The sequence below is a fragment of the Choloepus didactylus genome, chromosome 18, assembly GCF_015220235.1.
Source record: "Choloepus didactylus isolate mChoDid1 chromosome 18, mChoDid1.pri, whole genome shotgun sequence".
NCBI lineage: Eukaryota > Metazoa > Chordata > Mammalia > Pilosa > Megalonychidae > Choloepus > Choloepus didactylus.
Genome location: NC_051324.1, coordinates 508,403 through 535,490, shown reverse-complemented (window position 1 = coordinate 535,490; position 27,088 = coordinate 508,403). Strand labels below are relative to the sequence as shown.

General features: G+C 48.8%; 1 protein-coding gene and 1 pseudogene across 1 annotated transcript in view; one reads left to right on the top strand and one right to left on the bottom strand.

Moving 5' to 3' along the window:
* Positions 1 to 790: 790 nt before the first annotated feature.
* Positions 791 to 27,088, bottom strand: part of USP22 (ubiquitin specific peptidase 22) — a 49,501-nt gene continuing 23,203 nt past the window's right edge. Inside the window, exons 7-13 of the mRNA XM_037808598.1 lie at positions 23,283 to 23,388; positions 22,194 to 22,352; positions 7,839 to 7,965; positions 6,905 to 6,996; positions 5,377 to 5,439; positions 4,538 to 4,687; positions 791 to 3,895 (exon numbers count right to left, since the gene is read on the bottom strand). Of these exons, the coding sequence (XP_037664526.1) occupies positions 3,853 to 3,895; positions 4,538 to 4,687; positions 5,377 to 5,439; positions 6,905 to 6,996; positions 7,839 to 7,965; positions 22,194 to 22,352; positions 23,283 to 23,388 (740 nt within the window). The 3' untranslated portion in view covers positions 791 to 3,852. The remainder of the gene's footprint in view (positions 3,896 to 4,537; positions 4,688 to 5,376; positions 5,440 to 6,904; positions 6,997 to 7,838; positions 7,966 to 22,193; positions 22,353 to 23,282; positions 23,389 to 27,088) is intronic.
* Positions 13,658 to 15,623, top strand: LOC119513134 (annotated as a pseudogene).

Sequence of the window (27,088 nt, the reverse complement as noted above, 5' to 3'; positions counted from 1 at the left end):
GGGCGACCAGAGCAGGCTCCGGTGTCACACCTGCTGCTCTGCCACTTAACTCTTATGACCCAGAAGATCCAATGGCATTCGAAGTGTCCACGGCAAATAAGGACGCTAGCAAGGACCAACAGAATCAGGGCAGACTTCCAGGATTCTGGAAAAAAATCATACCTATGTTGTCTTCTGCAGATAATTATTCTTTTGAGAAACAGCTTCCACTTGCTACTAGGGCCTAGTGGATGGAGACTGAATGTCTAACCGTGGGCTATCAGCTGGCCCTGCAGCCTGAGCACCCCAATAAACAGGCGCTGTCTGACCAACATAGCCTTGAGCGAGAAGGTCCAGAAGGTCAAGGTGGTGAGCAGGCACCCAGGCTCCCGCAACACCGACAGCTGCCACCTCCTTGAGCTGCAAACATGCATGGCTGCACCACACCCCAGCCTTCCTGACCAAACTTAGCAGGGAATCCTGCACTTTGGGAGGCCCCTTAAGTGTTTTTTAAATGCCCACAACTGTCCTGAATCCTGGATCCGTCACCCTCCTGCTCACAGAAGGAAAAGAGGGTCAAAGAAGCAGTAGGCGGAGGGCCACGAAGAGATGCTGGCTACACAGGCGTCTTGGGGGACGGCACCACCCAGGAATGCAGCTCGGGGGGCTGCAGGATGCAGCCAGCAGGTGGGGTTCCCCCGGGGGTCTGCCCTGCTGGTGTTCGCCGGTAGGAGCCTCTGCTCTCTGGCCACCCTTGCTTTGGCTGCTTGTGTTTGTCAGTAGCAGTTAGTTAACCACAGAACCAGCCAAGTTTCAGAATAAAATGTAGCTTTATTACGACACAGGAAAGATTACAAGCCAATAAGGGAGGGAGAAAGAGCCACACAGCTGCTCCACAGGCAGCGAAAAGGAAGGAGGGAGCATCCTGGGGATACGGCATCCAACACAGCACGGTCGCCGAAGTTCCTTTTCTTACCATTTCTGGTCTTCAAATTACAGTAACCAAAACAGTCACTTGACTTGTCAAAAGAACAGCGATTTTACACAATGAAGAGCACACTCACCAAGCCAAGACACAACCGCTCTCGGGCATTTACGTCGCAGGGAAGCCGCTGCGAGAGGGAAGGTCCGGGGACGGTTCCAGAGCCCAGCGAGGGGCAGGGGACATGGCACCCGGAGCAGGGGCCTCGGCCACCTCTTTCCAGGAGGGTCCGAGAGGGCATGCTGGGGGCTGTCCACTTTCCACGGCCCGGCCGCCCACACCTGCTCGTGACGCTGACTTCAGACCCTGCAGGGAGGGTCCGTCCCTCCCGTAAAGCACTGCAATGGCGGCCGAAGCGCAGACGTGCTCTTTACTCTCAACACACGGCAGGGGTGGGGCACCCGGGAGGCCTTGGTGCTGAGGCGCCCACTGTGAGGGGCTGGGCACCTACAGGGGTGGCTACCAGCAAACAGGAAAAGAGGTTTCCAGAACTTAGATGTTGGATAGGAGCTAAAAGGAAGAAATTCCCAAACCCATCACATCATGTACTGAACACGACCCAGCCGACCTCATGGGTGGAGGGCGGGGGCTGTGCCCCCAGTTCTCCCCCAGGACCAGCCGCTCTGCCAATTCCAGGGACCTCCCGGTTCAGACAGGGAAGTCGGTCTGAAGACGTCTCCATCCGATCAAGAGCTTAGAACACCGATGCCGAAGTGAATCAGGAGAATTAACGTGGATACAAAACAGGTGAACAGAGCCTACAAAAAACTGGTGCCGCGCCGCCGGCTGCCACCAAGGCTAAGATCTCGGGGCGCCTGGCACTGAGCAGAGGCACTAGGAAGGGGGAACATGCAGAGGCTGGGGGGACGGAGAATGGGGCCCTGAGCCAAACCACAGGGACCCGCAGGAAGCAGCCAGGCTGCCACGGGCTGGCGGAATTCAGGAAAAGACTACGCAGCTCAGAGTCTGCGGGTCAACCGAAGCCAACTCTCCTTCCTGTCGGGTCTGTTCCTGATTAAGAGACGCCACTTCTCCTCCACCCCCAAAAAGCAGCAAGGGAAACCTTCACGGCACAGTCACCAGGAGGCACAGAACCGGTCCCTCGGGCCACTTCTGAGAACCTGGGCCTGTCCTCGTTTCTCTGACGGTGACGGCCATCTTCAATGTGTTGTTCTTTAACAGCAGAAATAACAGAATAAATTTGGAAAGCATCTACAAAACTCAATCACTGAAGAATTTGCCATGTAATGATTCTGCAGCATATGGCAGTTGTTTTGTGTATCCTCGTGTTTTTCCTGCTCAAATCCTTTTGTTACCACCTCTTCCCTCACTTCCCCCTAACTAGCTATTGCTAGATCAGAGGTTGGCAAACCATAGACCGTGAGCCAAATCTGGCCTGCCGTCTGTTTTTCATTGGCCTGTGAGCTAAGAATACTCGTCACATTTTAAAATTGGTTAAAAAAAATCAAAATATTCCATGACATTTGAAAACTGTGTGAAATTAAAATTTCAGTGTCCATATAAATACTGTTTCACTGGGTCACGGCACACTCCTTTGTTTTGGACCCATCAGTGGCTGCTTTTGTGCTACAACAGCAGTGACTGCACGAACCGGCTCTTTACGGAAAGGTTTGCCAACCCCTGCAACAAACGATTCTACTCTTCTCCAGAACTGAAGACAGTTCAGCTATAGAATGGGCTCCCAGGACGAGCACAGCTTGAGAGATGATTGCTTCAAAACCTGTACTGCAATCACCTTTCCTCTAAAATCCCGAGGCTTAATGTAAAAGTGTCTCAGAAATGGACAGTCTAAGTAAAGGTTTGAATAGATAGATACATGCAAGATACCTCACAAAGAACAAACTAATGCTACTCTATTTCGTCTCCGAGCCCTGCTGACAGCTCATTTCATAAAGTCTTTTTTCCTGCTACAATTAAAACTACACTAAATGTAGAGCAGAAGCACAGGGTCTCCAAGTGAGGTCACTGCAGCCCTGAACCCCACACACCTGCTGCCAAGCAGAGACAGAAGGACCGAAGACATAGAGGAGAGAGCCGAGGAAGGGAACCGGCACGACACATGGGAAAGCGCTGCGAGCCCGTAAATGGTTTTCAGAACACAGAGACGCTCACGAGCTGCCCCCAATTCTCTCTACCCCCTCCCCAGCTTCAACCAGCCTCACAAATGTTTCCCAGGGGAGGTTAGGGGGTATAAAGAGGAGAGGACAGGAAGCAACCAACAGGAGCAATTAAAAAGGAAGGCTCACGGAGTAAAAGGGAAAAAATCTACATCTCGGTTTCAACGCAGTTATCCTCACTTTACAGTTACTACATGAAAGTCACCATTATGGGGTGGGGGGTGGGGGGCGGCACACGCCCACGGCTGGTGGGAGCCGAGTCAGGGGCTCCAGCCCCTTGGGGCTGAGGTTGCAGCACAGGCCGCAGGCCGCCCCCCCCAGCACAACACGCACTGCGCCCCATCCTGCTCCCGCACCCTCTGCCTCAGCGGCCCATGTGTGCGTCACCCGGCAGCTGCCTGAGCTCCGAGGAGAGGACGCCCCTCCGCTGCGGGCACCGTCCCCCCCACAGGCCTGCAGAGCCCAGAGTGACCGCGACGGAGCCGCCCCTCCCACCCGCAGGTGCCTTTATCCAACCGCTGCTTTCGTGCACTCCCGCCCCACCCGCCCCAGCCCGCAGAGCTTGTCCCTTCGAACCACACGACCCCTGGGGGCTGGTCCCGCTTCCTCCAGGCCCAGCTGCAGAGGAGCCGACACGTGGGGTGGGGGCGATGGGGGCGGGGGCAGTGCCGGCCGGTCAGGGAGTCAGGGCGACATTCTGTGAGGCTCGCCAGCGTGTCCCCTTTGTCCCTTCTGTCCAGCTGCTGGAAACGGCTACTCATACTCCAGGAACTGCTTGTGATAGAACAGTAAGTATCTGAGGGGGGCAAAGAGAAAACCATTCGCTTACCTTCACGTTAACGCAAAACCCAGACGACCCCCCAAACAAGACCCCTCACCTCCCAGCCTCTGCTCGCCCTGCAGCTGGAGGGCTCGGTCCCCAAGGACCCCTCAACCTGGTAAGAGCAGCCCACCCCCCAGTGCCCGGGTCGCCCTGAGCTCGCCAGCCCCTCCTCTGCCAGGTCACTGCACCCCACCCGTCCTGCCCCGAGTGCCCCGGAAGCCCATCTCAGTCCAACTCACCTCCTTCCCACTAAGCTCACCCGTCACCCTCCCACTGCACATGTCCTGACGGCTTCCCCACTGCTCCGAGCACCAGGTGCAACCCCCAGGTAACCTGTCAGTTTCCCACTCCTGGGACCCGAGATCCTAAAGCTACAGGGGCTCGACGAGGGGAACGTGTTGTGGAGGAACTGAGCAGGCGGGAGGCTGCTAAAGAGCAGACGGACGTTCATGTCTGCAGTTCAAGTAAACGGGGACAGTGACGTCCGCGCACAGAGAACGCAGCCGCGGGTGGCTGTGGTCAGGTGTGTTCCCTCCCCCGAGGGCGGGTGGACGCCGCAGCCCGTCCTCACGCCAGCACCAGAGGCTGCCCCCGGCTGCCCCCGCGAGGACACACCCCTCGCTGTCCAGCACGTCCTTGATGCTGGCCTTGGTGATGATGGCGTCGTCGCACTTGAACCACTGGTCCTTGTGCTGGCGGATGAAGCTGGTGTAGTGGCCGCTCTCCAGGGTGCCCTGGTGGTTGACCACGGCGAACAGGGAGTACCTGGTTTGGGAAGAAGGACACCAGTTAAGCCCTTCAGCACCCTCAGAAACATGGCTTTTAAGCAGTTGGAAGCCGGTTGGTGTCACACGGCTACACCCCAAGGGAAACCTGCTGCCCCTGGGACCTGATACCCCGGATCAGAGCCGATACAAGGCGGGCGGCTCCGGGAGAGGAAGGGCTGTTGGTTCCTCCTCGGCGGCCCGGCTGCCTGGGGACCCCGTCTAGAGGGGAGCAGGGAGCGGAGACTCCACCTACTGTCCGTGAGAGAATGATCAGCAGTGACGCCCTTTCCTTCTTTCAGCAAAATTAAGCCCCCTCAGCCTCCCCCCACACCGAGAGTGGGCCGGGCAGAAGAATTCAGCACACGGGAGAGGGCGGAAGAGAGCACCGCAGCTCCCTGCACGAAGTCTGACTTTCCCACTGGAGGCCAGGGGAGCCGGGTCAGCTCCAACAACGGGAAGTCAGAGCTGGGGAAAGACCTCTCCTGAAAGAGGGTCTGCTGCCTTCTCGAAACAGGAAGTGAGGCAGTAGCGGCTCACAGTGACCAAGAGCGAGAGCTCAGACCCCGCCACCAACAGAGGCGACCGTCTCCAGGGGAGACGGGGTCCCTTCCGCTGCACAGATGACAGCCCCGGCCTGATCCGGCACCGCAGACACCTGTACGGAGAACACCGTAATGCGCCACTTACTTATTGTCATTATTCAGGCTGTCCGCTGGCTGCTGGTACTGTCCATTCATCCTGCTCTCTTTACTGCGGCAAACGACACCAGAATTCAGCGTTATAAGATAACCAAAGAGGATCATGGCACTCACCACGGCACCGTGCCAAGTGCATTTTATAGAGAATTCTAATTCTAATTCTAACTCAGGCAGGAGCCACCACGCCTCCAGGTGAGGAACTGAAGCTCCGAATGGTCGGGCAGATCGCCTGAGAATGCCCTGCCTGCCAGTCCTGGAGCTGGACTCGGCCCAGGGCCGCCTGGCTACACTTCCCGCCGAAGCGAGTGTCCAGGGGTCACCTCCTAGAGGAAGCCCCGGGCTACTCACTGCCCAAGGAGACTTCCGAATGGGCTTTGGGACGGGAGTTAATTGGAGACAAAAGTTCTGTCCGTTACCTCGTCGGATGCTGTAAATATTCTTCCTCCCAAACGTAAAAAGAAGTTTTGAAAAGTACAAATTCAACCTTTTAACCATCAAGGCAGTTACTTTCTCAGAAAGAACGAAGATCACTGCTTCTCTGTTTCACCCCCAGCACAATTCCTAGTAAAACAGGGAGGGCCGGGCTGGAAACGTGAACCCCAAGCTTTACCGACACGCACACCCACTGCTCTCAGGGCTAAGGACGCGAGGACCTCGGACACCCTGCTCTGGCAAAGGCAGCTATGGACCCTCCGCGTGGAAACACGGGGGCAATCCTGACGGCACAGTCACTGGCCAGCCGGACGCCCACCCACAGGACCCCTGGGAAAGGAGACCCCGGGGTGACGCTGACGAGGGCAGAGGGCACCTGCTCTAGGTGGTGTGGATTGCATGGCAGCCCCAGAAGGCTCACTGTGCCCTCGATGCCCAGAGCCTCGTTTGGAAATAGGTCTGTGCAGACGTAACGAACGTAGGATCCTGAGAGGAGGGCATCCTGGACCACCAGGTGAGCTGGGAATCCAGGGACGTGTCCCCGTGAGAGAAGGGCAGGGGGGCAGGCCGCACGGGTCCCAGGCCCCTGGTGGGAGTGCGGCCAGCCCAGCCACACTGATTCCGGACTTCTGGTCCCCAGAACCGAGACAGTATAAATTCCCGTGGTTTAAAGCCACCTGGTGTGTGGAAACTTGACAAAGCAGCCGGGGAAACTAATACGGATAGTGAAACAGGTTTCCTGGAGGGGAAATTTCAAGTGGGCTATGATCAGAGCTTTTGAAAAAAAAGAAAAACGGCATCTACAATTGCAAACTCAACCACACTAATTTGTATTTCAAAATCAGTTCCATTAGCTAAAAAAATCACCTTTTAGCTATGATCCTACCTGTGATGACTTTCCAAGTTTGAAAGGTGACAAAGGATTGCTAGAGAAAAATTCAAAACTAAAACATTACTTACTATATCTGAGGAAAAACAATGCATTAAACAAAATGGAGCCCGAGTTAAGATGAGGATAAGCCTCCAGGTTACGCGTTTCTAGGATGGCGTCCTCAGGAAGGCCAGGCCCGGCGCACGCTCCCCACCTGGAGGCCATGAAGGGGGTCATGTCCAGCTCCAGGGGGAAGGACACGTATGTGGTGATCTTCCGCCGCAGCTTGGCTGAGTGCTCAAAGCGCTGCAGAAATGAAGAAGGTGGGAGAAGGGAGGGAAGTTCACAGGTTTTAAGGGGTTGTGACAACAGCATTTCTGTGGACCCCTGAAAATGAGCTTTTCCTTTTATTCAGTGAACTCCCTTTGGCCCTATCTGCAGTTCCAGGTTCAGTAACACAGTATTAATCCGTTTCCATCTAATTTACAGGGCTCAGGTCACGTCTTGGAATTCTGGAACCGTTCAGAGTGATAAACTCCGCCAAGGGTGAGGTGGCCCAGGCCAAAGCCGACACCTGTTACAACCTGCGGCAGCAAAATGAACGTACTGTTCCTTCTGCCAAACAAAACACGTTACTTCAGCTAGATCAGGAGCCACCAAGTCCAGCCACTGAGCTATGAAAGGCTTTTACATTTTTAAAGGATTGTAAAATAAAACAAAGAAGAACATGCAGCAGAGAACATACATGGCCCACCAAACCCAAAATATTTACCACCGAGAAGGCTTGCCGACCCCTGCACTAGGTCACAATGCTAAGTGCCTCTTGTTTTTCTGGTTAATTTCTAAATGTAAAGAAAACCAGAAAACTCGGGTGGGGATGGTGGGGGGTGGTGAGGTGGGGATGGATGGAAGGATTTGGTTTGAAGAAGTAATAAGACCCTGACAACACAGAGCCCCCCCATAAAAGCAGCAGCTCACACGCTAAGTTCATCACACGTTAATTCCGTCTCTCAGAGACAGGCAGGAAGGACGTGTCAACGGTTACTCTCTGGTTTCCTTGGCATTCATAATAATCCAACACAGTTTAAAAATGCTCTCTGCACTTAAAATTGGGCATGCCCCCCCAGTTTGTTTTCTGGAAAACTTACTTTGAGATGAAAACAGGCTACGATGGGCAATTTCTTCATGGTAAGCTGTTTCGTGGATTCCTGGTAGCTATGGCAACCACTGCATTTGATTTTGGCACTGCTTCCTAAGTGCTCAGGTCTGGTGAATCTATAAGGCATTCAAAAACATGTATTTTTAGGCAAAGATGAGAGAGGTAAAAGATATTAGGAAGGAGAGAAAAGAGTAAATTTTTTTAGTTTCACTGGGGTTACTTTTTCCTACTAAAAACACATATATACAGTTAAAGGAGTTTATAATTTCACAATTAAAAAAAAGAAACGAAAAGCTCTTTCTTCCTTCATCTTCTCTCCATTATCACCTTAAAACATACTTAATTGTTTTTTAATGGAAGGTCTGGGGAAACAGCACTTTTCTAACTACCACACAACCCAGCCACCGCAGTGCTGCGTGTTTAGCCCCAAGGAATGAAAACTTTTGTCCACACAAAAACCCATACACGAATGTCTGCAGCAGCTTTAACCGTAAGAGCCCCAACAGGCAGCCACGGACGTCCCTCAAGGGGACCGGCTGAGCTGTGGCGCATCCACGCCGTGGAGAGCCACAGAGCAAGCAGCAAACCACGGTGTGGAGAACCACGCCGAGTGCAGAAAAGCCAACCCCCAAGGTCCCGCACCATCTGACTTACTTACACAGCAGTGCGGAAATTACACAGAGAACACGTTAGCGGCCGCCAGGGGTTAGGGCTCAGTGGGAGGACAGAGCAGCAGGGGTCCCTGTGCTCACGGAAAGGCTGTGAATTCTGACTGTACTGACGTCCACGTGTCCTGACTGTGATGCTGATGCATGATGTCACCCCTGGGAAACTGGGTAAAGGGCCGCCAATCTTTCTTTATTATTTCTTACAGCTAGCTGCCTGTGATGTTCTCCAAATAAGAAGTTTAATTATGGGGGGGGGGGGGGGTTGGTATTGGTTTGGGGAAACAGCAATTTCTAACAGTGAAGATAAGCTATGTGACAGACAGGCTATGTGATAAGCTATGTGACAGACACATGATCAGCAGGCCCTGCTGGCACCTACTAAACAGATGCTTCAATACAGTATGTGCCAAATTTTAAAGATCAAGGCTGAAAAACAGACAAACCAGAACAATCCGTCTTTTCATAACCAGGTACAGAAGGTCCTCGCCATCTCGCCTCCGGCAAGAAGACGTCCTCTTCCAACCAGAGCCGGCCCTGAGCCCTGGGTGCCCAGAAATGACAGGGAGAACAGTCAGATCTCTGGGAAGAGGGGAGAGGGGCAGGGGTCCCTGCGATTATCTCCGGAACCCGCGAGAAAGAGCCTATTCATACAAGCAGTAAACTTTAGAGTCTGCGAAATACTGCAGGACAAATGACTTTGTTTTTCGACAAAGAAAAGGCAGGAAAAGAAAAATGGAGAAGCGGAAGGCTAAGGATTTTAAAAAGACTCAACAGGTGAAGCAACCAAGCATGATCTGTGGGCCTAGTTGGATCCGAATCTGGACAAACGGTAAAAGATGATTTTTTAAAGATAAACAGGAACTCTGAACCCTGACTAGATACACCTGATGAGAGGAGAAAACAAGAAAGTGGCCATAATTAGCAGGGAAGACTGAACCTACACCGAGCTGCCAAAACCATCCACGATCCAGCGTTCCGACGAGAAGCCTGGGAGCGATGCCGACAGGACGGTGACTCGGACAGTCCAGGAAGGTTTCCCTCAGAGAGGGCGAAACAGGGCAGGCGCGACGCGCCGGGAACTCTGGGGAACAACAGGGGCCGGAGAAAGATTCCACAAACACAGAACTGAAGGGGAAAAAAAGGTGGGCTCCCCGAACAATGAAAAATCAATGTCTTGTAAGGTAGACTGCAGGGGCCCGAGAGATGGTCAGAGGCTCGTGAAGGTGAAGGATGGCCTAGTAGGATATGGTAAGGAGGGTAAATGTTAACAGGATTGTAAGTACCAGAACTGTACTGAAGGCGAACATGAATGAAAGGGGTTGTCTGAAGGCACGTATCCCACAGATGAACACCACAGATGCAGGCACATGCTTGCAAGACACACTTCTAAGGTCTGAGACCAGCCAGAGCGTTGACCACAGAGTGGTACATGGGGAAATCTACCTGTTGCATACAACCAGATGCATCCTCTTTTCCCAAAATGTCGACACCCCTTTCCAACATGAACAAGCTAAGGTGGTCACTGCCTAGACATCCCTGGAGATCAGGAAAGTGATTAAATTAGAGGAAGGGGTAGCAACAGACAAGATGGAGTTTAACAAAGGATTATGAATACTGATGAATCTCTATAATTTTCTTTTTCTTAGTTGCTAGGGTATTAGAATAGCCAGAAGGAAAGAACTGAAATGGTGGAACTATAACCCATAGCATCCTTTGAAATTTGCACTCCAACTACTTGTTAAATTGCTCTTGGAAAGTTATCACTTCTATTTAAATGTTATATTCCACACACACACACACACAAAAAAAACAAAAAACCAGGACTGTACAACACTAGCAGTGAACCCTAATGTAAACTATGAACCGCAGTTAGTAGCACAATTATAACATTCCTTCCTCAGTTGTAACAAAGGCACCAACTGATGCAAAGTGCTAAGAATAGCAGGGGAAGGTACATAAGAACTGTATTTTCTGCATGATTTTTCTGTAAATCTATAATTCTTTTAATTAAAAAAAAAACTAACCAAAAAAAAAGGGTGGGGAGCAGAGTGGGGGCCACAGTGGTCGTCATGCGTGCTCACACAGGGCCCCCCAAAACCAGAGCCCCCTGCAGCCTGCCAGCAGCTGAGCACACTCCCCGCCCGTCCCTACCTGCTGGAGCATCTACATGAAGAAAAGGAGCATTTTTGGACACGGCCCCTTCTGCCTCTGTGGGTCGGGACCCCCAACACGGGAGTTACTGGAGGCAGAAATGCTGTGTGAAAGGGGAAAGTGAGCCACGGTTAGGCAGGGCAGACCCCAGACTCAAAGCTGGAGTGAAAAGGTGGCCCAGAGCTTGAGAGAATGGAGCAAATCATGGTTACCAGGAAAGAAAATCCATATAGAACTAAGGAAAGCCCACGGCCCTGGGAAGGGAAGTGGAAAGGACACCCCCTCTCCTGGAGCGAAGCGGCCGCACACAACGGGTCATCCTGAAAGTCACTGCACATGACCAGGGCAAAAGGGAGGTGCACAAAGACCTGGGAAATTCAAGCTGTTAAACACGAGCTTCTCCAAAGTTTCAGCATAAACTGGACCAAGCGTAGAAGAAGCGACTCAATGCACAGCCAGTCTGCTCCAAAACCTCAGGCGGGAAGGAGGGAGACGCCCAAAAGATCACACACCATAGAAAGAAAAAGAAGCAATGGCTCAGTCCAGGGAACAAATTAAAACTTCCGAGAAAGCACAAACAGTGGAGCTACTAATCGAAGGTCGTCAGTCATATCTGCTAAATCAATTCGAGGAGTTAAAAGAAACATGCACAGAGATAAACTAAATGTGGACATAGAACTAAAGAATATAAACTTAGAAGATGATGTGTGGACAAAAAGAACTAGGAGGTTTAAAAAGGAACTTTGGAGATTAAAAATACACTAGAGGCATTTAACAGCAGATCTGAACAGAGAAGACAGAGCCAGCAGAGGGACATCGAGCCCACACCGGTGGAGGAGGGAACGAAGAACGCGCACAGAGCCTCCGACGTGCGCCACGGGACTCCCAGAAGGCAAGGAGAAGGGCGGGCAGAAAGAATATTTGAGGAAATAATGGCTGAAATTTTCCCAAATCTTATGAAAGATTTAAGTACACATATCCAAGAGGTGCAACAAACCTTCGTGGACCTACGAATCAGAACATTAAAACCCCAAGGACAGAGAATCCTGAAAGCAGCGAGAGGAAAGCAATCTGTCACACATAAGGGGTCCTCAGTAAGACCAAGCGCTGACCCCTCGTCAGAGACCATGGTGGCAAGAAGGCAGCAAGTGAAGGACATATTTAAGGTAATGAAGGAGAAAAACTGCCAGACCCAAATTCTTTACCCAGCAAAACCGTCCTTCAAAAATGAGGGAGAACTTAAGACATTCGTGGATAAACAAAAACCGAGACTTCATTCACCAAGAGCCATGCTAAGGGTTCCAACCTGAAGAGCTTCTTTTGCGTTGTGGGGAAAGAACAGGAGGGGCTCGGCGCAGGGAAGACGCCCGGGAGCTGTGATTACACGGGGAAACACAAAACCCAACAGTGCAGAATCCTCAGTATGTAACTCTACTTTTAATTTCCTATAAGGTTTAGACTACAACTGAATAAAAAATAATCATATTTCCGTGTTATGACACACACAAAATATAAATGGGAAAAAACACGTAAGGAGGGAAAACGGACGGATACGGGAGCAGGGACTATGTATGCTATTAAAGCTAAGTTGGTATCTTTTCAAACTAATAGGTTATTGTGCCAGTTTGAATGTATTATGTCCCCCAAAACGTCATTATCTTTGATTTAGTCTTGTGTGGGCACACACATCAGTCTTGATTAGATTGTAATTCTCTGAGCCTTTCCATGGAGATGTGCCCGACCCAACCGTGGATGATGACTCTGGATAATTCCCATGGAGGTGTGGCCCGCCCATGCAGGGTGGGTCTAAATTAAACCACTGGCGCACATAAATGAGCTGACAAACAGAAGGAACCCAGTGCAGCTGTGAGAGACATTTTGAAGAGGAGCTACAGCCAAGAGGGACACTTTGAAGAATGCACTGAACTGAGAGAGGAGCTTCAGCTTACAGAGACATTTTAGAGATGGCCGTTGAAAGCAGACTTTTGCTTCAGAGAAGCTAAGAGAGGACAAACACCCCAAGAGCAACTAAGAGTGACATTTTTGAGAAGCTGAAGCCTAGAGAGGAACGTCCTGGGAGATAGCCATTTTGAAACCAGAACTTGGAGGAGACATCGGCCACTTGCCTTCCCAGCTAACAGAGGTTTTCCAGACGCCATTGGCCATCCTCCAGTGAAGGTACCTGATTGCTGATGTGTTACCTTGGACACTTTATGGCCTTAAGACCGTAACTGTGTAACCAAATAAGCCCCCTTTATAAAAGCCGATCCATTTCTGGTGTTTTGCATTCCAGCAGCATTAGCAAACTAGAACAGTTACAGACTTAACTTGTCTAATACAAACCCTCAGGTAACCACAAAGAAACTAACTAAAATGCATACAGATACAGAAGTGAGAAACGGATCTACCAGTTATATCACACAAGATCAACTATATGCAAAAGAGAGCTACAATAAAGGAAAAAAGGATAAGAGATAAAAGACATACAAGAATCAACAGACAAAATGGCTGCAGTCCTGCCTTACCAGAAATTACACTGAACGTAAATGGATTAAATTCCCCAACAAAAGATAAGAGAATGGCAAAACGGATAAAAATGCACACTCCAACTATATGTTGCTTACAAGAGACTCACCTTAGACCCAAAGACACAAATAGGTTGAAAGTGAAGGATGGAAAAAAATATTCCATGACAACAGTAACCAGAAGAGCGCTTGGCTAATTACACTAAACATCAGACCAAACAGACTTCAACTCAAAAATTCCTACAAGAAACAAAGAAGAATACCGTACATTAATAAAAGGATCAATTCCCCAAGAAATACCATAGACATTTATGCACCTAACCACATACCCCAAAATACATGAGGCAAATGCTGACACAACTAAAGGAAGAGGCTTCCCCACTGCTCAGTGTGGCTCCCAGCCCCAAGGCCCGGCCCTAGCTGATTCTCAGCCGTCGGCCCTGCTGCCAGGTCAGGACCCTGCGATGGTGCAGCCAACGGCAGGCGTGGACTGGAGGGAGGCCAGCTGCCTGGTGCCCTGTGTGGGGCAGCGGCCCAAGACCGTCGCCACCTGCCCAGCCCCAGCCTCGGAGTTCCCCTCATTTCGCATCATCCCACCGCCGGTGCTGGCGGGGCCGGGCTGCACGGTGGTGCTGCTGCCGTTCCAGCAGTCTCCAGTTTTTTGTGGGCTCTGTCGTGCGACTTGCCTGTATGGCCAGGTGCAGGTGTCTGGTTTTACCCTCAGCCCAGGCCAGCCTGCCTGAGAAGTCTTCTCTACCTACACCCATTGTCTCCTGGGTATCAGCACAGTTCATTACTCGATGCCTGAGAAAAGCAAGAAGGGGGTGAAAAGGGAAACCCGAACTTTGCTCAAAGCTCATCTTAACCAGGGTGAAAGATGTCAGTTGATGAAATATTTTTCTCCCATGTTCCACTGTGTTGCTAAAACGTCTGGAAACCTCAACTACAAACTTCATACTCAGTCATCCAGGTTTATCTTTCATTTTTTTTTTTTACAAGAGAATCCAGTCCCCAAAATTTCTGCTGACTATTTATAACCTTGAGGTCTACTGGCATTCAGAGAAGCAGAAAGAAAAATGGGCTTCGTTTGAGTGCGAGTGTCATTTCCGCAGTGGACGAGTCAGTCAGTGTTTCCTGAGAAGGAGCAGATGGCTGCCCTGTCATTCTGCGTGTGGGGCTCCGGACATTGGGAAGTCAACCTTTAATAGATATCTGATCAACCAGTTGTTAAATAGCGTTTCCTGTGTTGACTATATGGAACGTGACCTGGGCAGACAGAATTTACTCTTCCTGGTTGCATTTCTCTACTTAATGTTCCAGAACCAATTCTGGGGCCACTTTTCACCCACCCGAGAACACCACAGAAAATGGTGTATTATGGGAAACCTGCTTGTAAAGAAAACCATGAAAATTATATTGATATAATAAAATATATTGTTCAGCTCTTATAAGAGAGAATCTCCTCTAATCATCAACACGACAGGACGGGGACAGACAACGGGCTTTTGCTCCTCACTGATCTCATCCGACTGCTGTCTTCCAGCCATGTTGTTCAGTTCAGCTCTGCCCGAAGCAGGTACATCCCCTCAGCCCCGACCACGTGGACAACACTGACAGCTTGTACACAAAAAGCAACCACAAAGTTAGAAACAGAGGTTTCCAGCTTCCAGAAGCAGAAAACTTGGAATTCGCTGATGAAGAGAGTCCAGTTGTGTTTACTGGATACAAACTGATGTGTGTTGAATCGGAGTTTGCATTTAGAAAAACTCCACAAAACAGAGAATTACATAACAAAGTTCTTCTTGACCTGGCAGTGTTGGGTTAACGTGGCCAACTGCAGCCCCTAAATCCAAAATCAGTGTGTCCTTTACATGGTCTGACACCATACCAGGTCCTTTTAATGCCATCGTGCTCCGTGTCAGCCACGTGGATGCTCCCCCCACCTGTATCACGTACGCTGTGAACGCCAGCCGGGTGTGGCTGTGCAAGATCTCAGACGGCGCCAGGGGATATGCACACGGTCCCATCTGCTCGCCAGACTCCCATCTGTGATTATTTGGGCTTCGGAATTTGCAGAGGGATTGACGTGGAGAAGAGGCTTTACCACATCCTCACCCCCGTGCCCTCAGCAGTGTTGAGAGACGTGAATTGCCTGCTGGTTGGGGCCATTTCCATTCTGCACTGTCTTCAAGGGCCAGAAAGGGGTTGAAGGGACAATACCTTACATCGCAACAGATTATAATTATTCGCTTTTTGGAGCAAGAGTCTGAGCAAACATATGAAGAGAAAAGACATCCGAAACCTAAATTCTATCAAAAAATAAGCTGATAGTGATGTATTTAATAAGGGACAAAATTCATTTGCCAGAATGCTTGATTTATTTTTCCCAAACCTAACATCAACCAGCTTGATGGTTTTTATGAAAATGAATGTTGCACTTATCCAGCAAACACTATTTTCTGTATAACTCATGAATATGTTTAATGCACATATTTTTAAAGTCTCTCTCATCTTCAGGCTATGTGATCTAGAATTCCGCTGTAGTCTTCCATGTTGTTAACCGTACTTGCTGTCTGTTTTATTTTCTGAAAGGATAAAGCAGCAGGGAAAATTTTGTACACCACTGAAACAGGAATACAGTTGATTCCTCAAAATGTTCTTCAAGGATCTTGTACTTGAAATCAGGAAAAAAATAGGGAAATTGAGGCTGCAAAAATGTACCAGGGAGGAAGGAAGGGTGAAGCAAGAGCTCGAGAATAATGGGGCCCGAGCCCTGAGGTGGCCCCTGCAGGAGGGAGCGGGAGCCCCCGCCCCAGCCTCAAGGTTCACCTCCTCGGAGTCCCGGCGGATGTGACAGCCCTCTCGGCCGTCTCCTCCTCTCTCGTTTGATTCCAGATAAGTCACCTGCTCTTCACATGGACTGAATGGGACAGGGGGATTGTTATTTTTTTTGGAAATCTTATGGTTTTATCCTGAAGAAATTGCTCTCAAATCTGGAAAGCCTTTCTGGGGGCCTTTTTAAAATTAGGATTATCCTAAACGAGTTCTCATCAGGCCAAAGGCACAGCTGTGGGGAGAGCTGGACACAAGCGTGTCCGGACGGAGGATTGGTGGAGCACTCGGGAAGAGCCCGTCCTGGCTTCTAGGCTGCTGGACCCCAGCTCGGGTGTGGGAACGGCACTTCCACGCCAGGCTTTCTCCCAGGAACACAGGAGGCCCTGCGGATGGTGCCGTCCTCCCCCACGGTTTTGAAACAACAGTGGAAAGCCATTCTTCATGTTTTCCTGCCATCGGGACTCCTCTAAGGTTGGAAGTGATTTTCATAAACAAGAAAAATTGGACCAGGTCCCATCAATTCTGTGTCTGCAGACTGAGACCCTCACTGAGGCAGCATTTCACATTGGTTTTGTGACCATATTGTTAGACTCAGTAGAAAGCTTCCTAGCGTGATCACGTTGAAGGACAGTTACTGGGTTGTGAGTTTTATCATTTCTGTTCATTGAAGCTGAGGATTGTCAATGCCTTAAGCACTCTGTGTGGCCCCTCGGCGCCCCCCAGACCCGCACGAAGGCACTAAGCCTGGGACCCTCTGCCCCTCTGTGTGGTTAGTTTGGGCACTGTGAGATTATTGGAGGTCTGGCATTTTAATAGTCTTATTTACATCCAGATTTGTGCTGTGCTCTTCTAGCTTGGCCTCGCCAAGACTTCTAACAGACAATCCGCTGCCATCACCTGTTTCCTCATCCCCCAACTCCCTGAACCTACAATGACAATGAGGGTCATTAGCTGCAGGTCTCCAGAAGAGTGCAGCTGGAGGCCGTGTAATTTACGTTTTTATTAAAGTCAGGTTTTATTTTTAAGTCCAGGTTTGCCTTTAGCCTAATCTAAGGAGAGAAGGTCCTGTCCCCTCAGTCCCCATCAGTAAAGGAAGAAGCGCTGCTGCTAGAGGGCACAGCCAGCTGCTCCTCGGCCGCCTCTCCAGGGAACCCCGGGTTCCTGGTGGCTCCGCGGGCGGCTCCAGGGTGCTCCCGCTCGGACCAGCAGTCGCCTCCTACCTGGAATCTGTCCTCTTCGTTATCACAGTCAAAGCTTTAAGGACAAGCAGACAAAGGACGGGATTAGGCTTTTCATTTCTTCAGTCTGTTGTGGTTCCAAATAGGTGGTTAGGAGCGCTACATTGGACTCTTCTTCACAAAGCTCTTAACTTTTTTGTGTGATTGTCAAAGCAGTAAATGTCTATTTCAAGAAAATTAAAGAAATAAGTGGCTTTAAAAAAAAAAAAACTAAAGGAAGAAACAGACACCTCTACAATAATGAATAACAGTTGGAGACTTCAGTACACCACTTTCATCAATAGATAGAACATCTAGACAGAAGATCAACAAGGAATCGGAGAACTTGACCAATACTAGAAATGAACTGGACCTAAAAGACATACATAGAGCACTGCACTCTAAATCAGCACACTTCCTGAATTTAAAACTTATTACAAAGCCACAGTAATCAAAACGGCATGGTACTAGCAGGAGGACAGACATGTAGACCAACGGAATCAAACTGAGATTCAGAAATAACCCCTCACCATCAGTGCCCAATTGACCTTTGACAAGGTTTCCAAGTCCATTCAATGCGGAAAGAACAGTCTCCTCAACAGATGGTGGTGGGATCACCAGATGCAAAAGAATGAAGGGGGACCGCTATCTTAGACATATACAAAAATTTACTCAAAATGGACCAAAGATCTAAATATAAGAACTAAAACTATAAAATCTCCTAGAAGAAAACATAGGGAAACATCTTCAGGACTTGTGCTAGGCAATGGTTTCTTAGAGTCTACACCCAATGCACAAGCAACTAAAGAAAAAATAGATATATATGCGACTTCAAAATTAAAAACTCTGTACATCAAAGTACTTTATCAAGAAAAGTAAAAAGACAACTTTAAGGGTGAGAGAAAATATTTGGAAACTATTTATCTGATAAGGGTTTAATATCCAGAATTTATAAAGAAATCCTATAATTAACAATAAAAAACTCAATCAAAAACTGGGAAACAGACTTGAATAGACATTTCTCCAAAGATACATAAATGGCCAATAAATACATGAAAAGATGCCCAAAGTCATTAGCCATTAGAAAAATCCAAATCAAAACCACAAGATACCATATCAGTGTTTAGAATGGCTAGTATTTAAAAAAAATAATAAAATAAAAAAATAACAAGTGTTGGGGAGGATATGGAGAAACAGGACCCCTCGTGCGTGAGGCAATGACTCTGGAAAAGCCAACACGGAAAAGGACTGTGGCAGCTCCTCAGCAAGTTAATCCACTTCTCAGTGTACACCCAGAAGAACTGAGAGCAGAGACACAAAGAGCTACCTGCACACCAGCGTTCACAGCGGCAGTGTTCGCAACTGCCAATTGACGGAAGCAACCCAGGTGTCCATCAGCAGATGACGGATAAACAAGATGTGGTACCAGCACACGATGGAATACTATTCAGTCATAAAAAGGAAAGAGGTCCAGACACATGCGACATGCATGAACCCTGAGGACACTATGCTAAGCGAAACAAACCAGGCATGAAAGGAAAAACACCGTTTATGATCCCACTGTATGAAATGAGCAGAACAGGCAATTGCATCGAGTCAGAAACCAGGATACAGGTTGCCAGGGACGGGGAGGGGTGTGATGTTTCATCAGGGGGCTTGTCCGTTTGAGGTGCGGGAAAAGCTTCGTCAGTGGATGGGGGTGATGCGGGACCAACACTACAGGATAATCAACACCACAAATCGTGTAATTGAAAAGGGTTATAAAAAGGGAAGTTTTAGGCTGTGTGAGTTACCACAAACACAGACACAAAAACCCCGTGAGCTGTACAACACGAAGTGTGAACCCTAATGTAAACAGTGGACTAGAGTTAATAGCATAATTACATTGTTTTATCAATTGTAACAGAAGTACCACATTAACGCAAAATGCCAACAGGGAAAACCGTGTATGGGGGGGTCTATGGGAACTGTACCTTCTATGTGACTTTTCAGTAAATGCACAAATGCTCCAATTAAAACAAAACAAAACAAAAGCAAGAAAAACCCACCATGCCTCTGGCCACCACCACCTGCCCCACGGGAGCCCAGCGGGTGCAGGATGCCCTTGCACCTCCCGGTGGTCCGTCCTGGGGGCTGCGGGCAGGGGGCAGGCCCGTAGCTGCAGCCGAGCCCAGCCTCCTCCCGGCCCCGACGTCAGGAAGAACGCTTCCATTCTAACACCAGAGGCCAGCCCATGGCTAAAACCCAGGGCTGGTCGGAGCTCATGAGGCAGCATCTGGGCACCAGACGCTCTCCCTTCCTGGCTCCAGGGGCCACGGCACCCCCACCACTTCCCCACGGGAACCCCCGAATGCCTTCCTCCCTAAACAAACACAGAAGAAACAACCGGACTGATGAGACCCTTCTCTTGCAGGAGCGCTCTCTTTTAAATAACAGATTCAAACTCTCTTTGATGCCTTGTTTTGCTGTTAGCTAGGTCAGACTATGGGTACAAACAATCTGACTACCCTCAAATTATGATTCACCTGCTTGATGCTAACTGAATTCCCTTTATTATCAATTGATCAATAAGTATATTGAATGACATTGCATGTATAAGTATAAAGCTCCTCATGACAACATACATTTTTAAATTTTACACCAATGCAGTGCAAAATGCTAAGCCATCAAGATATCTTCTGATGTTTTCTCATCTCCTTTTACTCTAGAAGCTTCTGATAATTTGCCATCTTCCCTGCTATCTCAAGTGACCTTGAGCTGACATCCACTTGTCCCCCATCTCTGCCAAACCAAATGCTCAATTCCTGCCTTCCTGCCACCACGTGTCAAGCCAAACAGCCCCAATACCAAAAAATACACCTAACAATTTCCACAATGTCAGGCATGAAGAGAACTTGGCTTGTACTTGATTATAAACACAGAAGCATGGAAGGAAAATGCCATGTAATTTCTGAAGGATCCATCCGTTCCCCTTCTAGCCCAATGTTTGAGAATTTCCAATCCTTACACAAGACAGGACCCACTTTCCATTAAGGAAGTTAAAAAAAAAAAAAGCCGGGTATTTGCTTTTCCCACCCATCAGCAATTGGGGCACAGGACCGAGGCCCCGGGCAGCTGGGGGCCACACACAGACGCTGTGTCTGGACTGACTGAGAAGCAGAAGTAGGGAGGAGACGGCCAGCGTCCGAGCAGCACCCCGAGCTGGGGTGTCCTCAGGCTCGCCCAGCCGCTCCCGCTCTCCTCGCCTTCCCGCAGGTGCTGTGAAACACCTCACAGCCTGATCTGCCCAAGCCAAGCAGAGCCAGTTTCTGCTGCTTGCAGCCAAGGAGCTCTGACACGGTAAACGCAGGTGCACGGTGCTCACAGGGCCACCAAAGTGCACCACGTGCCAGGCGCTGGGGGGCGTGCGGTGGAGAGAGGGGGTCTCCCACCCCGTGGAGAAATACCTCAAGGGCACATAAAAGGTTCAGAGGCTCCATGATGAGGCCCTGGAAGTCCTGGAAAGGAGCTGGTTTTGTTGTGCTGCCCACTACGAGGAAGCCCTCGTGGTCCAGCTGAGACGTCACCTCTCCCTGCAGCGGCCGTGGGACCCGCCGGGAAAGCCCAAGGAGGCGCAGGACGAGAATCGACGCAAGGGGACGTCTCCCGAAGCTAGAGAGCTGCTGGGCTACTCCTCGCCACACGCCTGAAAACCTGGGGGTCTAGAGCTTCACGTTACTTCTCTTGGCTTTGTAGTGACGGCGCAGTGTAATTGGAAAAGGAACCTCCCGCTTTTAATAAAAACCTGGCGATGACTGTACCCCAGCTTGTCTCCACCCCAATTCCCCGAGACTCCGGACCGAGAGAACCTTCACACACTCGAGTTGGAAGTTCGGCTTCTCCCTCAAGGCCTGAGGTGCTGGTAAGGTTTCAACTTTATTCTCTCGTCTCAAAAACAGTTGTAAAGGCTCCTCCAGCGTTTGAGTCAAAAGCTGCCTTGGGTTCTCTGCAAAGTGCTGAAACAGCAGCCAGGTGACATCAGGCACTTACTAAACGACATCCTTCCTCTGAGCGTTTCTGCCCTGTCTTCAGGTCATTATTCCCCCAGGGCACAAGAACCCAGTGCTATGTCAACTATGCCTTTTTTCCTCTTGAAAAATCCTTTTGTTTTGCTTGTTTTCTTGCTTTCTAAACTCTATACCTAGCCCCAAGAGACACTGCGCCCCTGCCACTCCCCAAACGCCTTCTCCCTGAAATGAACAAATTGGCGTCATGGTATTTTGGTGTCACAAAGTCGTACCTGAGGACTTTAAACGTGTGTCCTGCTGAGCAGCAGCGAGACAAACAGCAAACGCTTGTGCTCCACACGAGGGACACTCACTCCCCTGCACCAACCCCTAACTAATGCAAGCAAGAGAAAACTAAGTCTGTGAAATACTAAACTCAACAAAAATAAAATTCAGAAAGCTTTTCTGATCTCTGCACAATTATACGCTACAGCTAGCTACTTAAAACATTTTATAGCAATTGCATCCTGAATCTTACCCCTTCTCTAAACTGATGATGTAGACATGCACAAATATGAAAATGAATTTAACTGCAGAACACCACAAAAATATTTTAATAACTTGCAGAAAATGCCATGTAACATTGGAGGAGGCCTAAGCTCTTCTCTTGGGCTCTCCGTTAATTCAAATGGGAGACAGAGGCAGATGAGAAGCTTGTGACACAGACAGACAGATGAAGTATCACCTCGCAAAAAACGGACAAACCAGCATTAGCTCCTAGGCACCAATGACATCCCCCTGGGGTTAAAGTCGCATCTTTTCCCAACACTGTATCCTGGGCACGAAAAGAAAGTTCCACTGGGACCCTGGTCTGGCCTGCATCCAGGGTCTGACCCGAGCCACCGCCATTTCCAGCAGCCTCAAGGCAAGATCGCCGGGAGGCAGCACCGGCCGGAGCTTACCTGCGCAGGCAGTCGGTGAGGGTGGTAGTCCCCGAGGCGTGGCTCTCCCCATTCACCACGCTGCCCTCACTCCCCGGGCTCAGAGGCCAGAAGGGGGTAGAGGAGCCCGGCAGGTCCAGACTGATGTCCCAGAACGGGTCTATTGTCGTGGAGACGCCACTGGAGGTGGAAGGAGACAAGGGCAATGAAAACCGAGAGCCGGGGCAGGGCTTAAACTCCCCCTCACAGCTCTGCCCTCGGGTCCGAGGCGGGCAGCACTGGCCAACGTGGGAGCACGCACATCCTACCCATGCGCCTGGCTCACGCCCCACACGTACGGTTCACGCACCACACACCCAGCTCACAACCCATGTGCCCGGCTCCCAGGGGGCCCCGAGAAGGGATGAGGGTGAACCTGCTCCCAAAGCAGCCGTTCCCAAGTCCAGAAGAGCTTCACAATCGTTTGGGGACTTTTTAAAAAGTATAAATTCCCAGAGGTTCTGAATCGACGGATCAGGAAATGCCACTCTGGGTAGTAACTTAGACCCCACAGACTTCACGCCAAGAGTGTGGCCCCTCGGGCACAGCACCCCATGCTGACAGCTATGCTCATGCTCTAGCTGACAGAGCCAATCCCTTCCCAGAGATGCACTTAGGATGTAAGAAAGGAAACTCAGGGACTGGGGAAGCTTACGACAGATTTCCCAGGGCTTAAGTCTGAGGCCATCTCCTGCTGATCTGCGAATGAAGTTCCGGATTTTAAGGGCAAAACTGTGGGTCTAGAGTGCTAGGACAATGGCCCCAAACAATATGGGCTACTTTACCAAAAACTGCATTTATAAATGCTTCTGGGTAAAACTGACTTTTCCAATAATCGGTCTATCCTGCACAAGCTGCGAAGTGGTAATCCATCGGTGGGTTCTGATTAACACGAGCGACAGCCAGGTGTTCCTGTCAGGGCACTGGGGTTAAACAGACGGCTCCCCTAGGGTCACAAACCCACCCGGTGCGCTCCGGTCTGGAGGCCGTGACTCCCGCGGTGTACAGGGTCACGCGCGCTGGCCCCACCGCAGGATGTGATGTGCGGGCAGAGGCGGCGGCTGCACTTACTGGCAGTCCTGGCAGGTGACGTCGGACTGCAGCCCGCCGGTGAAGATCTGGTCAATGATGCAGCTGCAGTGGTTGGGGTTGCCGGCCTTCTTCCCGCTGTCGTCCCCTGCAGGGAGAGGACAGCGCGTTCCCACGAGTGCCCGGGACCCAGGGCAGCAACAGCTTCCACGAGCTGAGTGCGTCCACTGGCACAGAAAGGCATCTGAGGGAAACCCGTGAGAGGCGGGCAACCCAGAGAGCCGACCTTCATCTGTGGGAAATCAGGGCACGTTTCCTCTCTTCCCTGAGAACATCCTGTTCTTGGCAGGAGTCACGTGAGGGACAAGAAGCGACAGCCCAGCCAGAGGAACAAACTTACACTTCAACCAAGACACAGGAACTGAAGCAACTGATTATTAATCAGACAAATCTCCTAAATCAATGCAAAAATCAAATCAACAAGTTGAGGGAAGATGGCAAAAGAGATGAAGGGCAAACATACGGAAGAACTCGAAAGTTTGAAAAAACAATTTGCAGAACTTATAGAAAGGCATAACACAAGAGATGAAAAACACAATGGAGACATACAACAGCAGGTCTCAGGAGGCAGAAGAAAGAATTCCTGAGCTGGAGAACAGGACACCTGAAATCCTACAAACAAAAGAACAGACAGGGAAAAGAATGGAAAAATATGAGCCGGGTCTCATATGAAAAAATATGAATGACAGCATGAAGTGCATGAATGTACTCCATCACGCACAAAGGAAGCTCGATAAGACCATGTGCAGATTTCTCAGTAGAAACCATTGAGGCGAGGAGGAAGTGGAGTGATATATTTAAGATACTGAAAGAGAAAAACCACCACCAAGAATCCTATGTCCAGGAAAACTGTCCTTCAAAAATGAGGGAGAGTTTAAAATATTCTCAGACAGACACTGAGTCTGTGAACAAGACACCTGCTCTACAAGAAATACTAAAGGGAGCACTACAGACAGATAGGACAAGACAGGAGAGAGAAGTTTAAGAGTGTAGAAATGAAGACTATCAGTAAGGGTAAAAAGAGAGAGAGGAAAAAATAAAAATAAAATAAGATATGACATATAAAATCCAAAAGACAAAATCGTAGACAGCAGACATTGTGTTGAGTGACATTAGCCAGAAACAAAAGGATGGATACCGTATGGTCTCACTAAAATGGACCAACATTGATGAGAAAAATTTGAGAGCTGAGAACACAGGTCATCAGGAGATAGAAAGAGTTTAGAAATCGGGCATTTGATGCTGATTGTATGGATCCAGAAATGAATGGATAGCATAATAGTGTGTGATGATGTGCCAGCTTGGAAGTATTATGTCCCCCAAAACGCCATTATCTTTGATGCAATCTTGTGGGGGCAGATGTATCAGTGTTGATTACGTTGGAACCTACTGATTGAGTGTTTCCATGGAGATATGATTCAATCAACTGTGAGCAAGACCTTTGATTGGATAATTTCCATGGAGGTGTTACCCCACTATTCAGGGTGGGTCTTAATTTAACCACTAGAGCTCTACAAAAAGAGCTCACAAAGAGAAGGACCTCAGAGCACCTAAGAGTAACATTTTGGAGAGAAGCTGCACCTGAGACATTTTGAAGACAACATAGAAAGCTGACATTTTGGAGAACGCCATTTTGAAACGCAACCTAGGGGCAAGCAGACACCAGCCACGTGCCTTCCCAGCTAACAGAGGTTTTCTGGATGCCAATGGCCTTTCTCCAATGAAGGTACCCTATTGTTTATGCCTTACCTTGGACACCTTACGGCCTTAAGACTGTAACTTTATAACCAAATAAATCCCCTTTATAAAAGCCAATCCATTTCTGGTGTTTTGCAAAATGGCAACATCAGCAAACCGGAACAGATGGTAACACAGTATTGTAAGTACTCTGAACAAAGATGAGTGCGAGTACCATTGAAAACAGGAAGGCTCAACTCGGCAGACGATCTCGCTGCCCTACCCCCGACGTGGGACCCGACTCCCAGGGGTGTAAATCTCCCTGGCAACGCAGGATATGACTCCCGGGGATGAATCTGGACCCAGCATCGTGGGATTGAGAACATCTTGACCAGAAGGGGGATGTGAAATGAAACGAAATAAAGTTTCAGTGGCTGAGAGATTACAAATGGAGTCGAGAGGTTACTCTCGTGGGCATTCTTATGCATATAGATAATCCTTTTTAGATTTTTATGCATTGGAATAGCTAGAAGTAAATACCTGAAACTATCAAACTGCAACCCAGTAGCTTTGACTCTTGAAGACAATTGTATAGCAATGTAGCTTACAAGGGGTGACAGTGTGATTGTGAAAACCTTGCGGATCATACTCCCTTTATCCAGTGTATGGAAGGATGAGTAAAAAAATGGGGACAAAAACTAAATGAAAAATAGGGTGGAGGGGTGATTTGGATGTTCTTTTTCACTTTTATTTTTTATTCTTATTTTTACTTTTTCTGGTACAAGGAAAATGTTCAAAACATAGATTGGGATGAGGAATGCACAACTATATGATGGTACTGTGAACAGATGATTGTACACCACAGATGACTGCATGGTATATGAATATATTTCAATAAAACTGAATTTTTTTTTAAAAAAATAGGAGGCTAGGGGCATGTATGACACCAGAAGGAAAGACAGAAGATATAGACTGGGATTGTATAATTCAGCAAAACCTAGAGTGGTCAATGATGGTGATTAAATGTACAAACATAGGAATGTTTTTAAGTGAGCGAGAACAAATGAATGTCAACATTGCAACTGTGGAAAATTGGATGGTATAGGGGAAAATACAATCAATGCAAACTAGGGTCTATAGTTAATGGTAACATTGTCAAATGCTTCCATTAATTGTAAAAGAGGCAACATACCAGAGCTAAATGTCTACAAGAGGGGGATATAAGGGAGTGATAGTGGGGTTCTTGGTGGTGGTGATATTGTCTGAACTTTTCACTGTATTGTATTTTTAGTTTTCTTCTATCTTTTTCTTTTTATTCTTCATTTTTTTTTCTTCTTTTCTCTTTCTTTGGGGAAGAGATGGAAATGTTCTCATATAGATTGTGGTGGCAGATGCATAATTATGTGATTATACTGGGAATCACAGATTGTTTACTTAGGGTGGATTATATGCTATGTGAACAAAACTAGTAAAAAATAAACAGAGAGATACAAGTGTTGGAGAAAATGTGGACAGGGATGTACCTATTCCCTTTTAGTAGGGAAGCAGAATGGAGCAGCCCAGCTGGAGGGCAGTGTGGTGGTTCCACAGGAAGCTAACCATGGGGTTGCCATTTGGTCCTGCAACCCCTTTACTGGGTATATACTTGGAGAACTGAGAACAGGGACATGAGTGGACATTGCACACTGGTGTCTATGGCAGCAGTATTCACAATTTGCTATGGACAGAGGTGGCATAAGGGTACATAGGCTGATGAACGGAGGTGAACTGTGGTGTATACAAACAATGGAATACCAAGCAGCAGCAAGAAGATATGAAGTTGTAAGGCATGCAACTAGGTGTATGGACCTTGAGGATGGTACGTTGAGTGAAATAAGCCAGAATCAAAAAGACAAACATTATAACGCCTCACTAATATGCACTAACTATAATGTGCAAACTCTGAGAATTGAATCTTAGAGCACAGGTTATCAGGGGAAGGCTTGTGGTAAAGGTTCCTAGTTTATAAGCTCTCACAGCAGTCACATCTGTTCCTGAGTTGTAATGGTTATCCCTAAATTCTGAGATGGTCAGTCCCTGTAACTTCAGGTGTCAGAGCCAGAGTTTGGCAG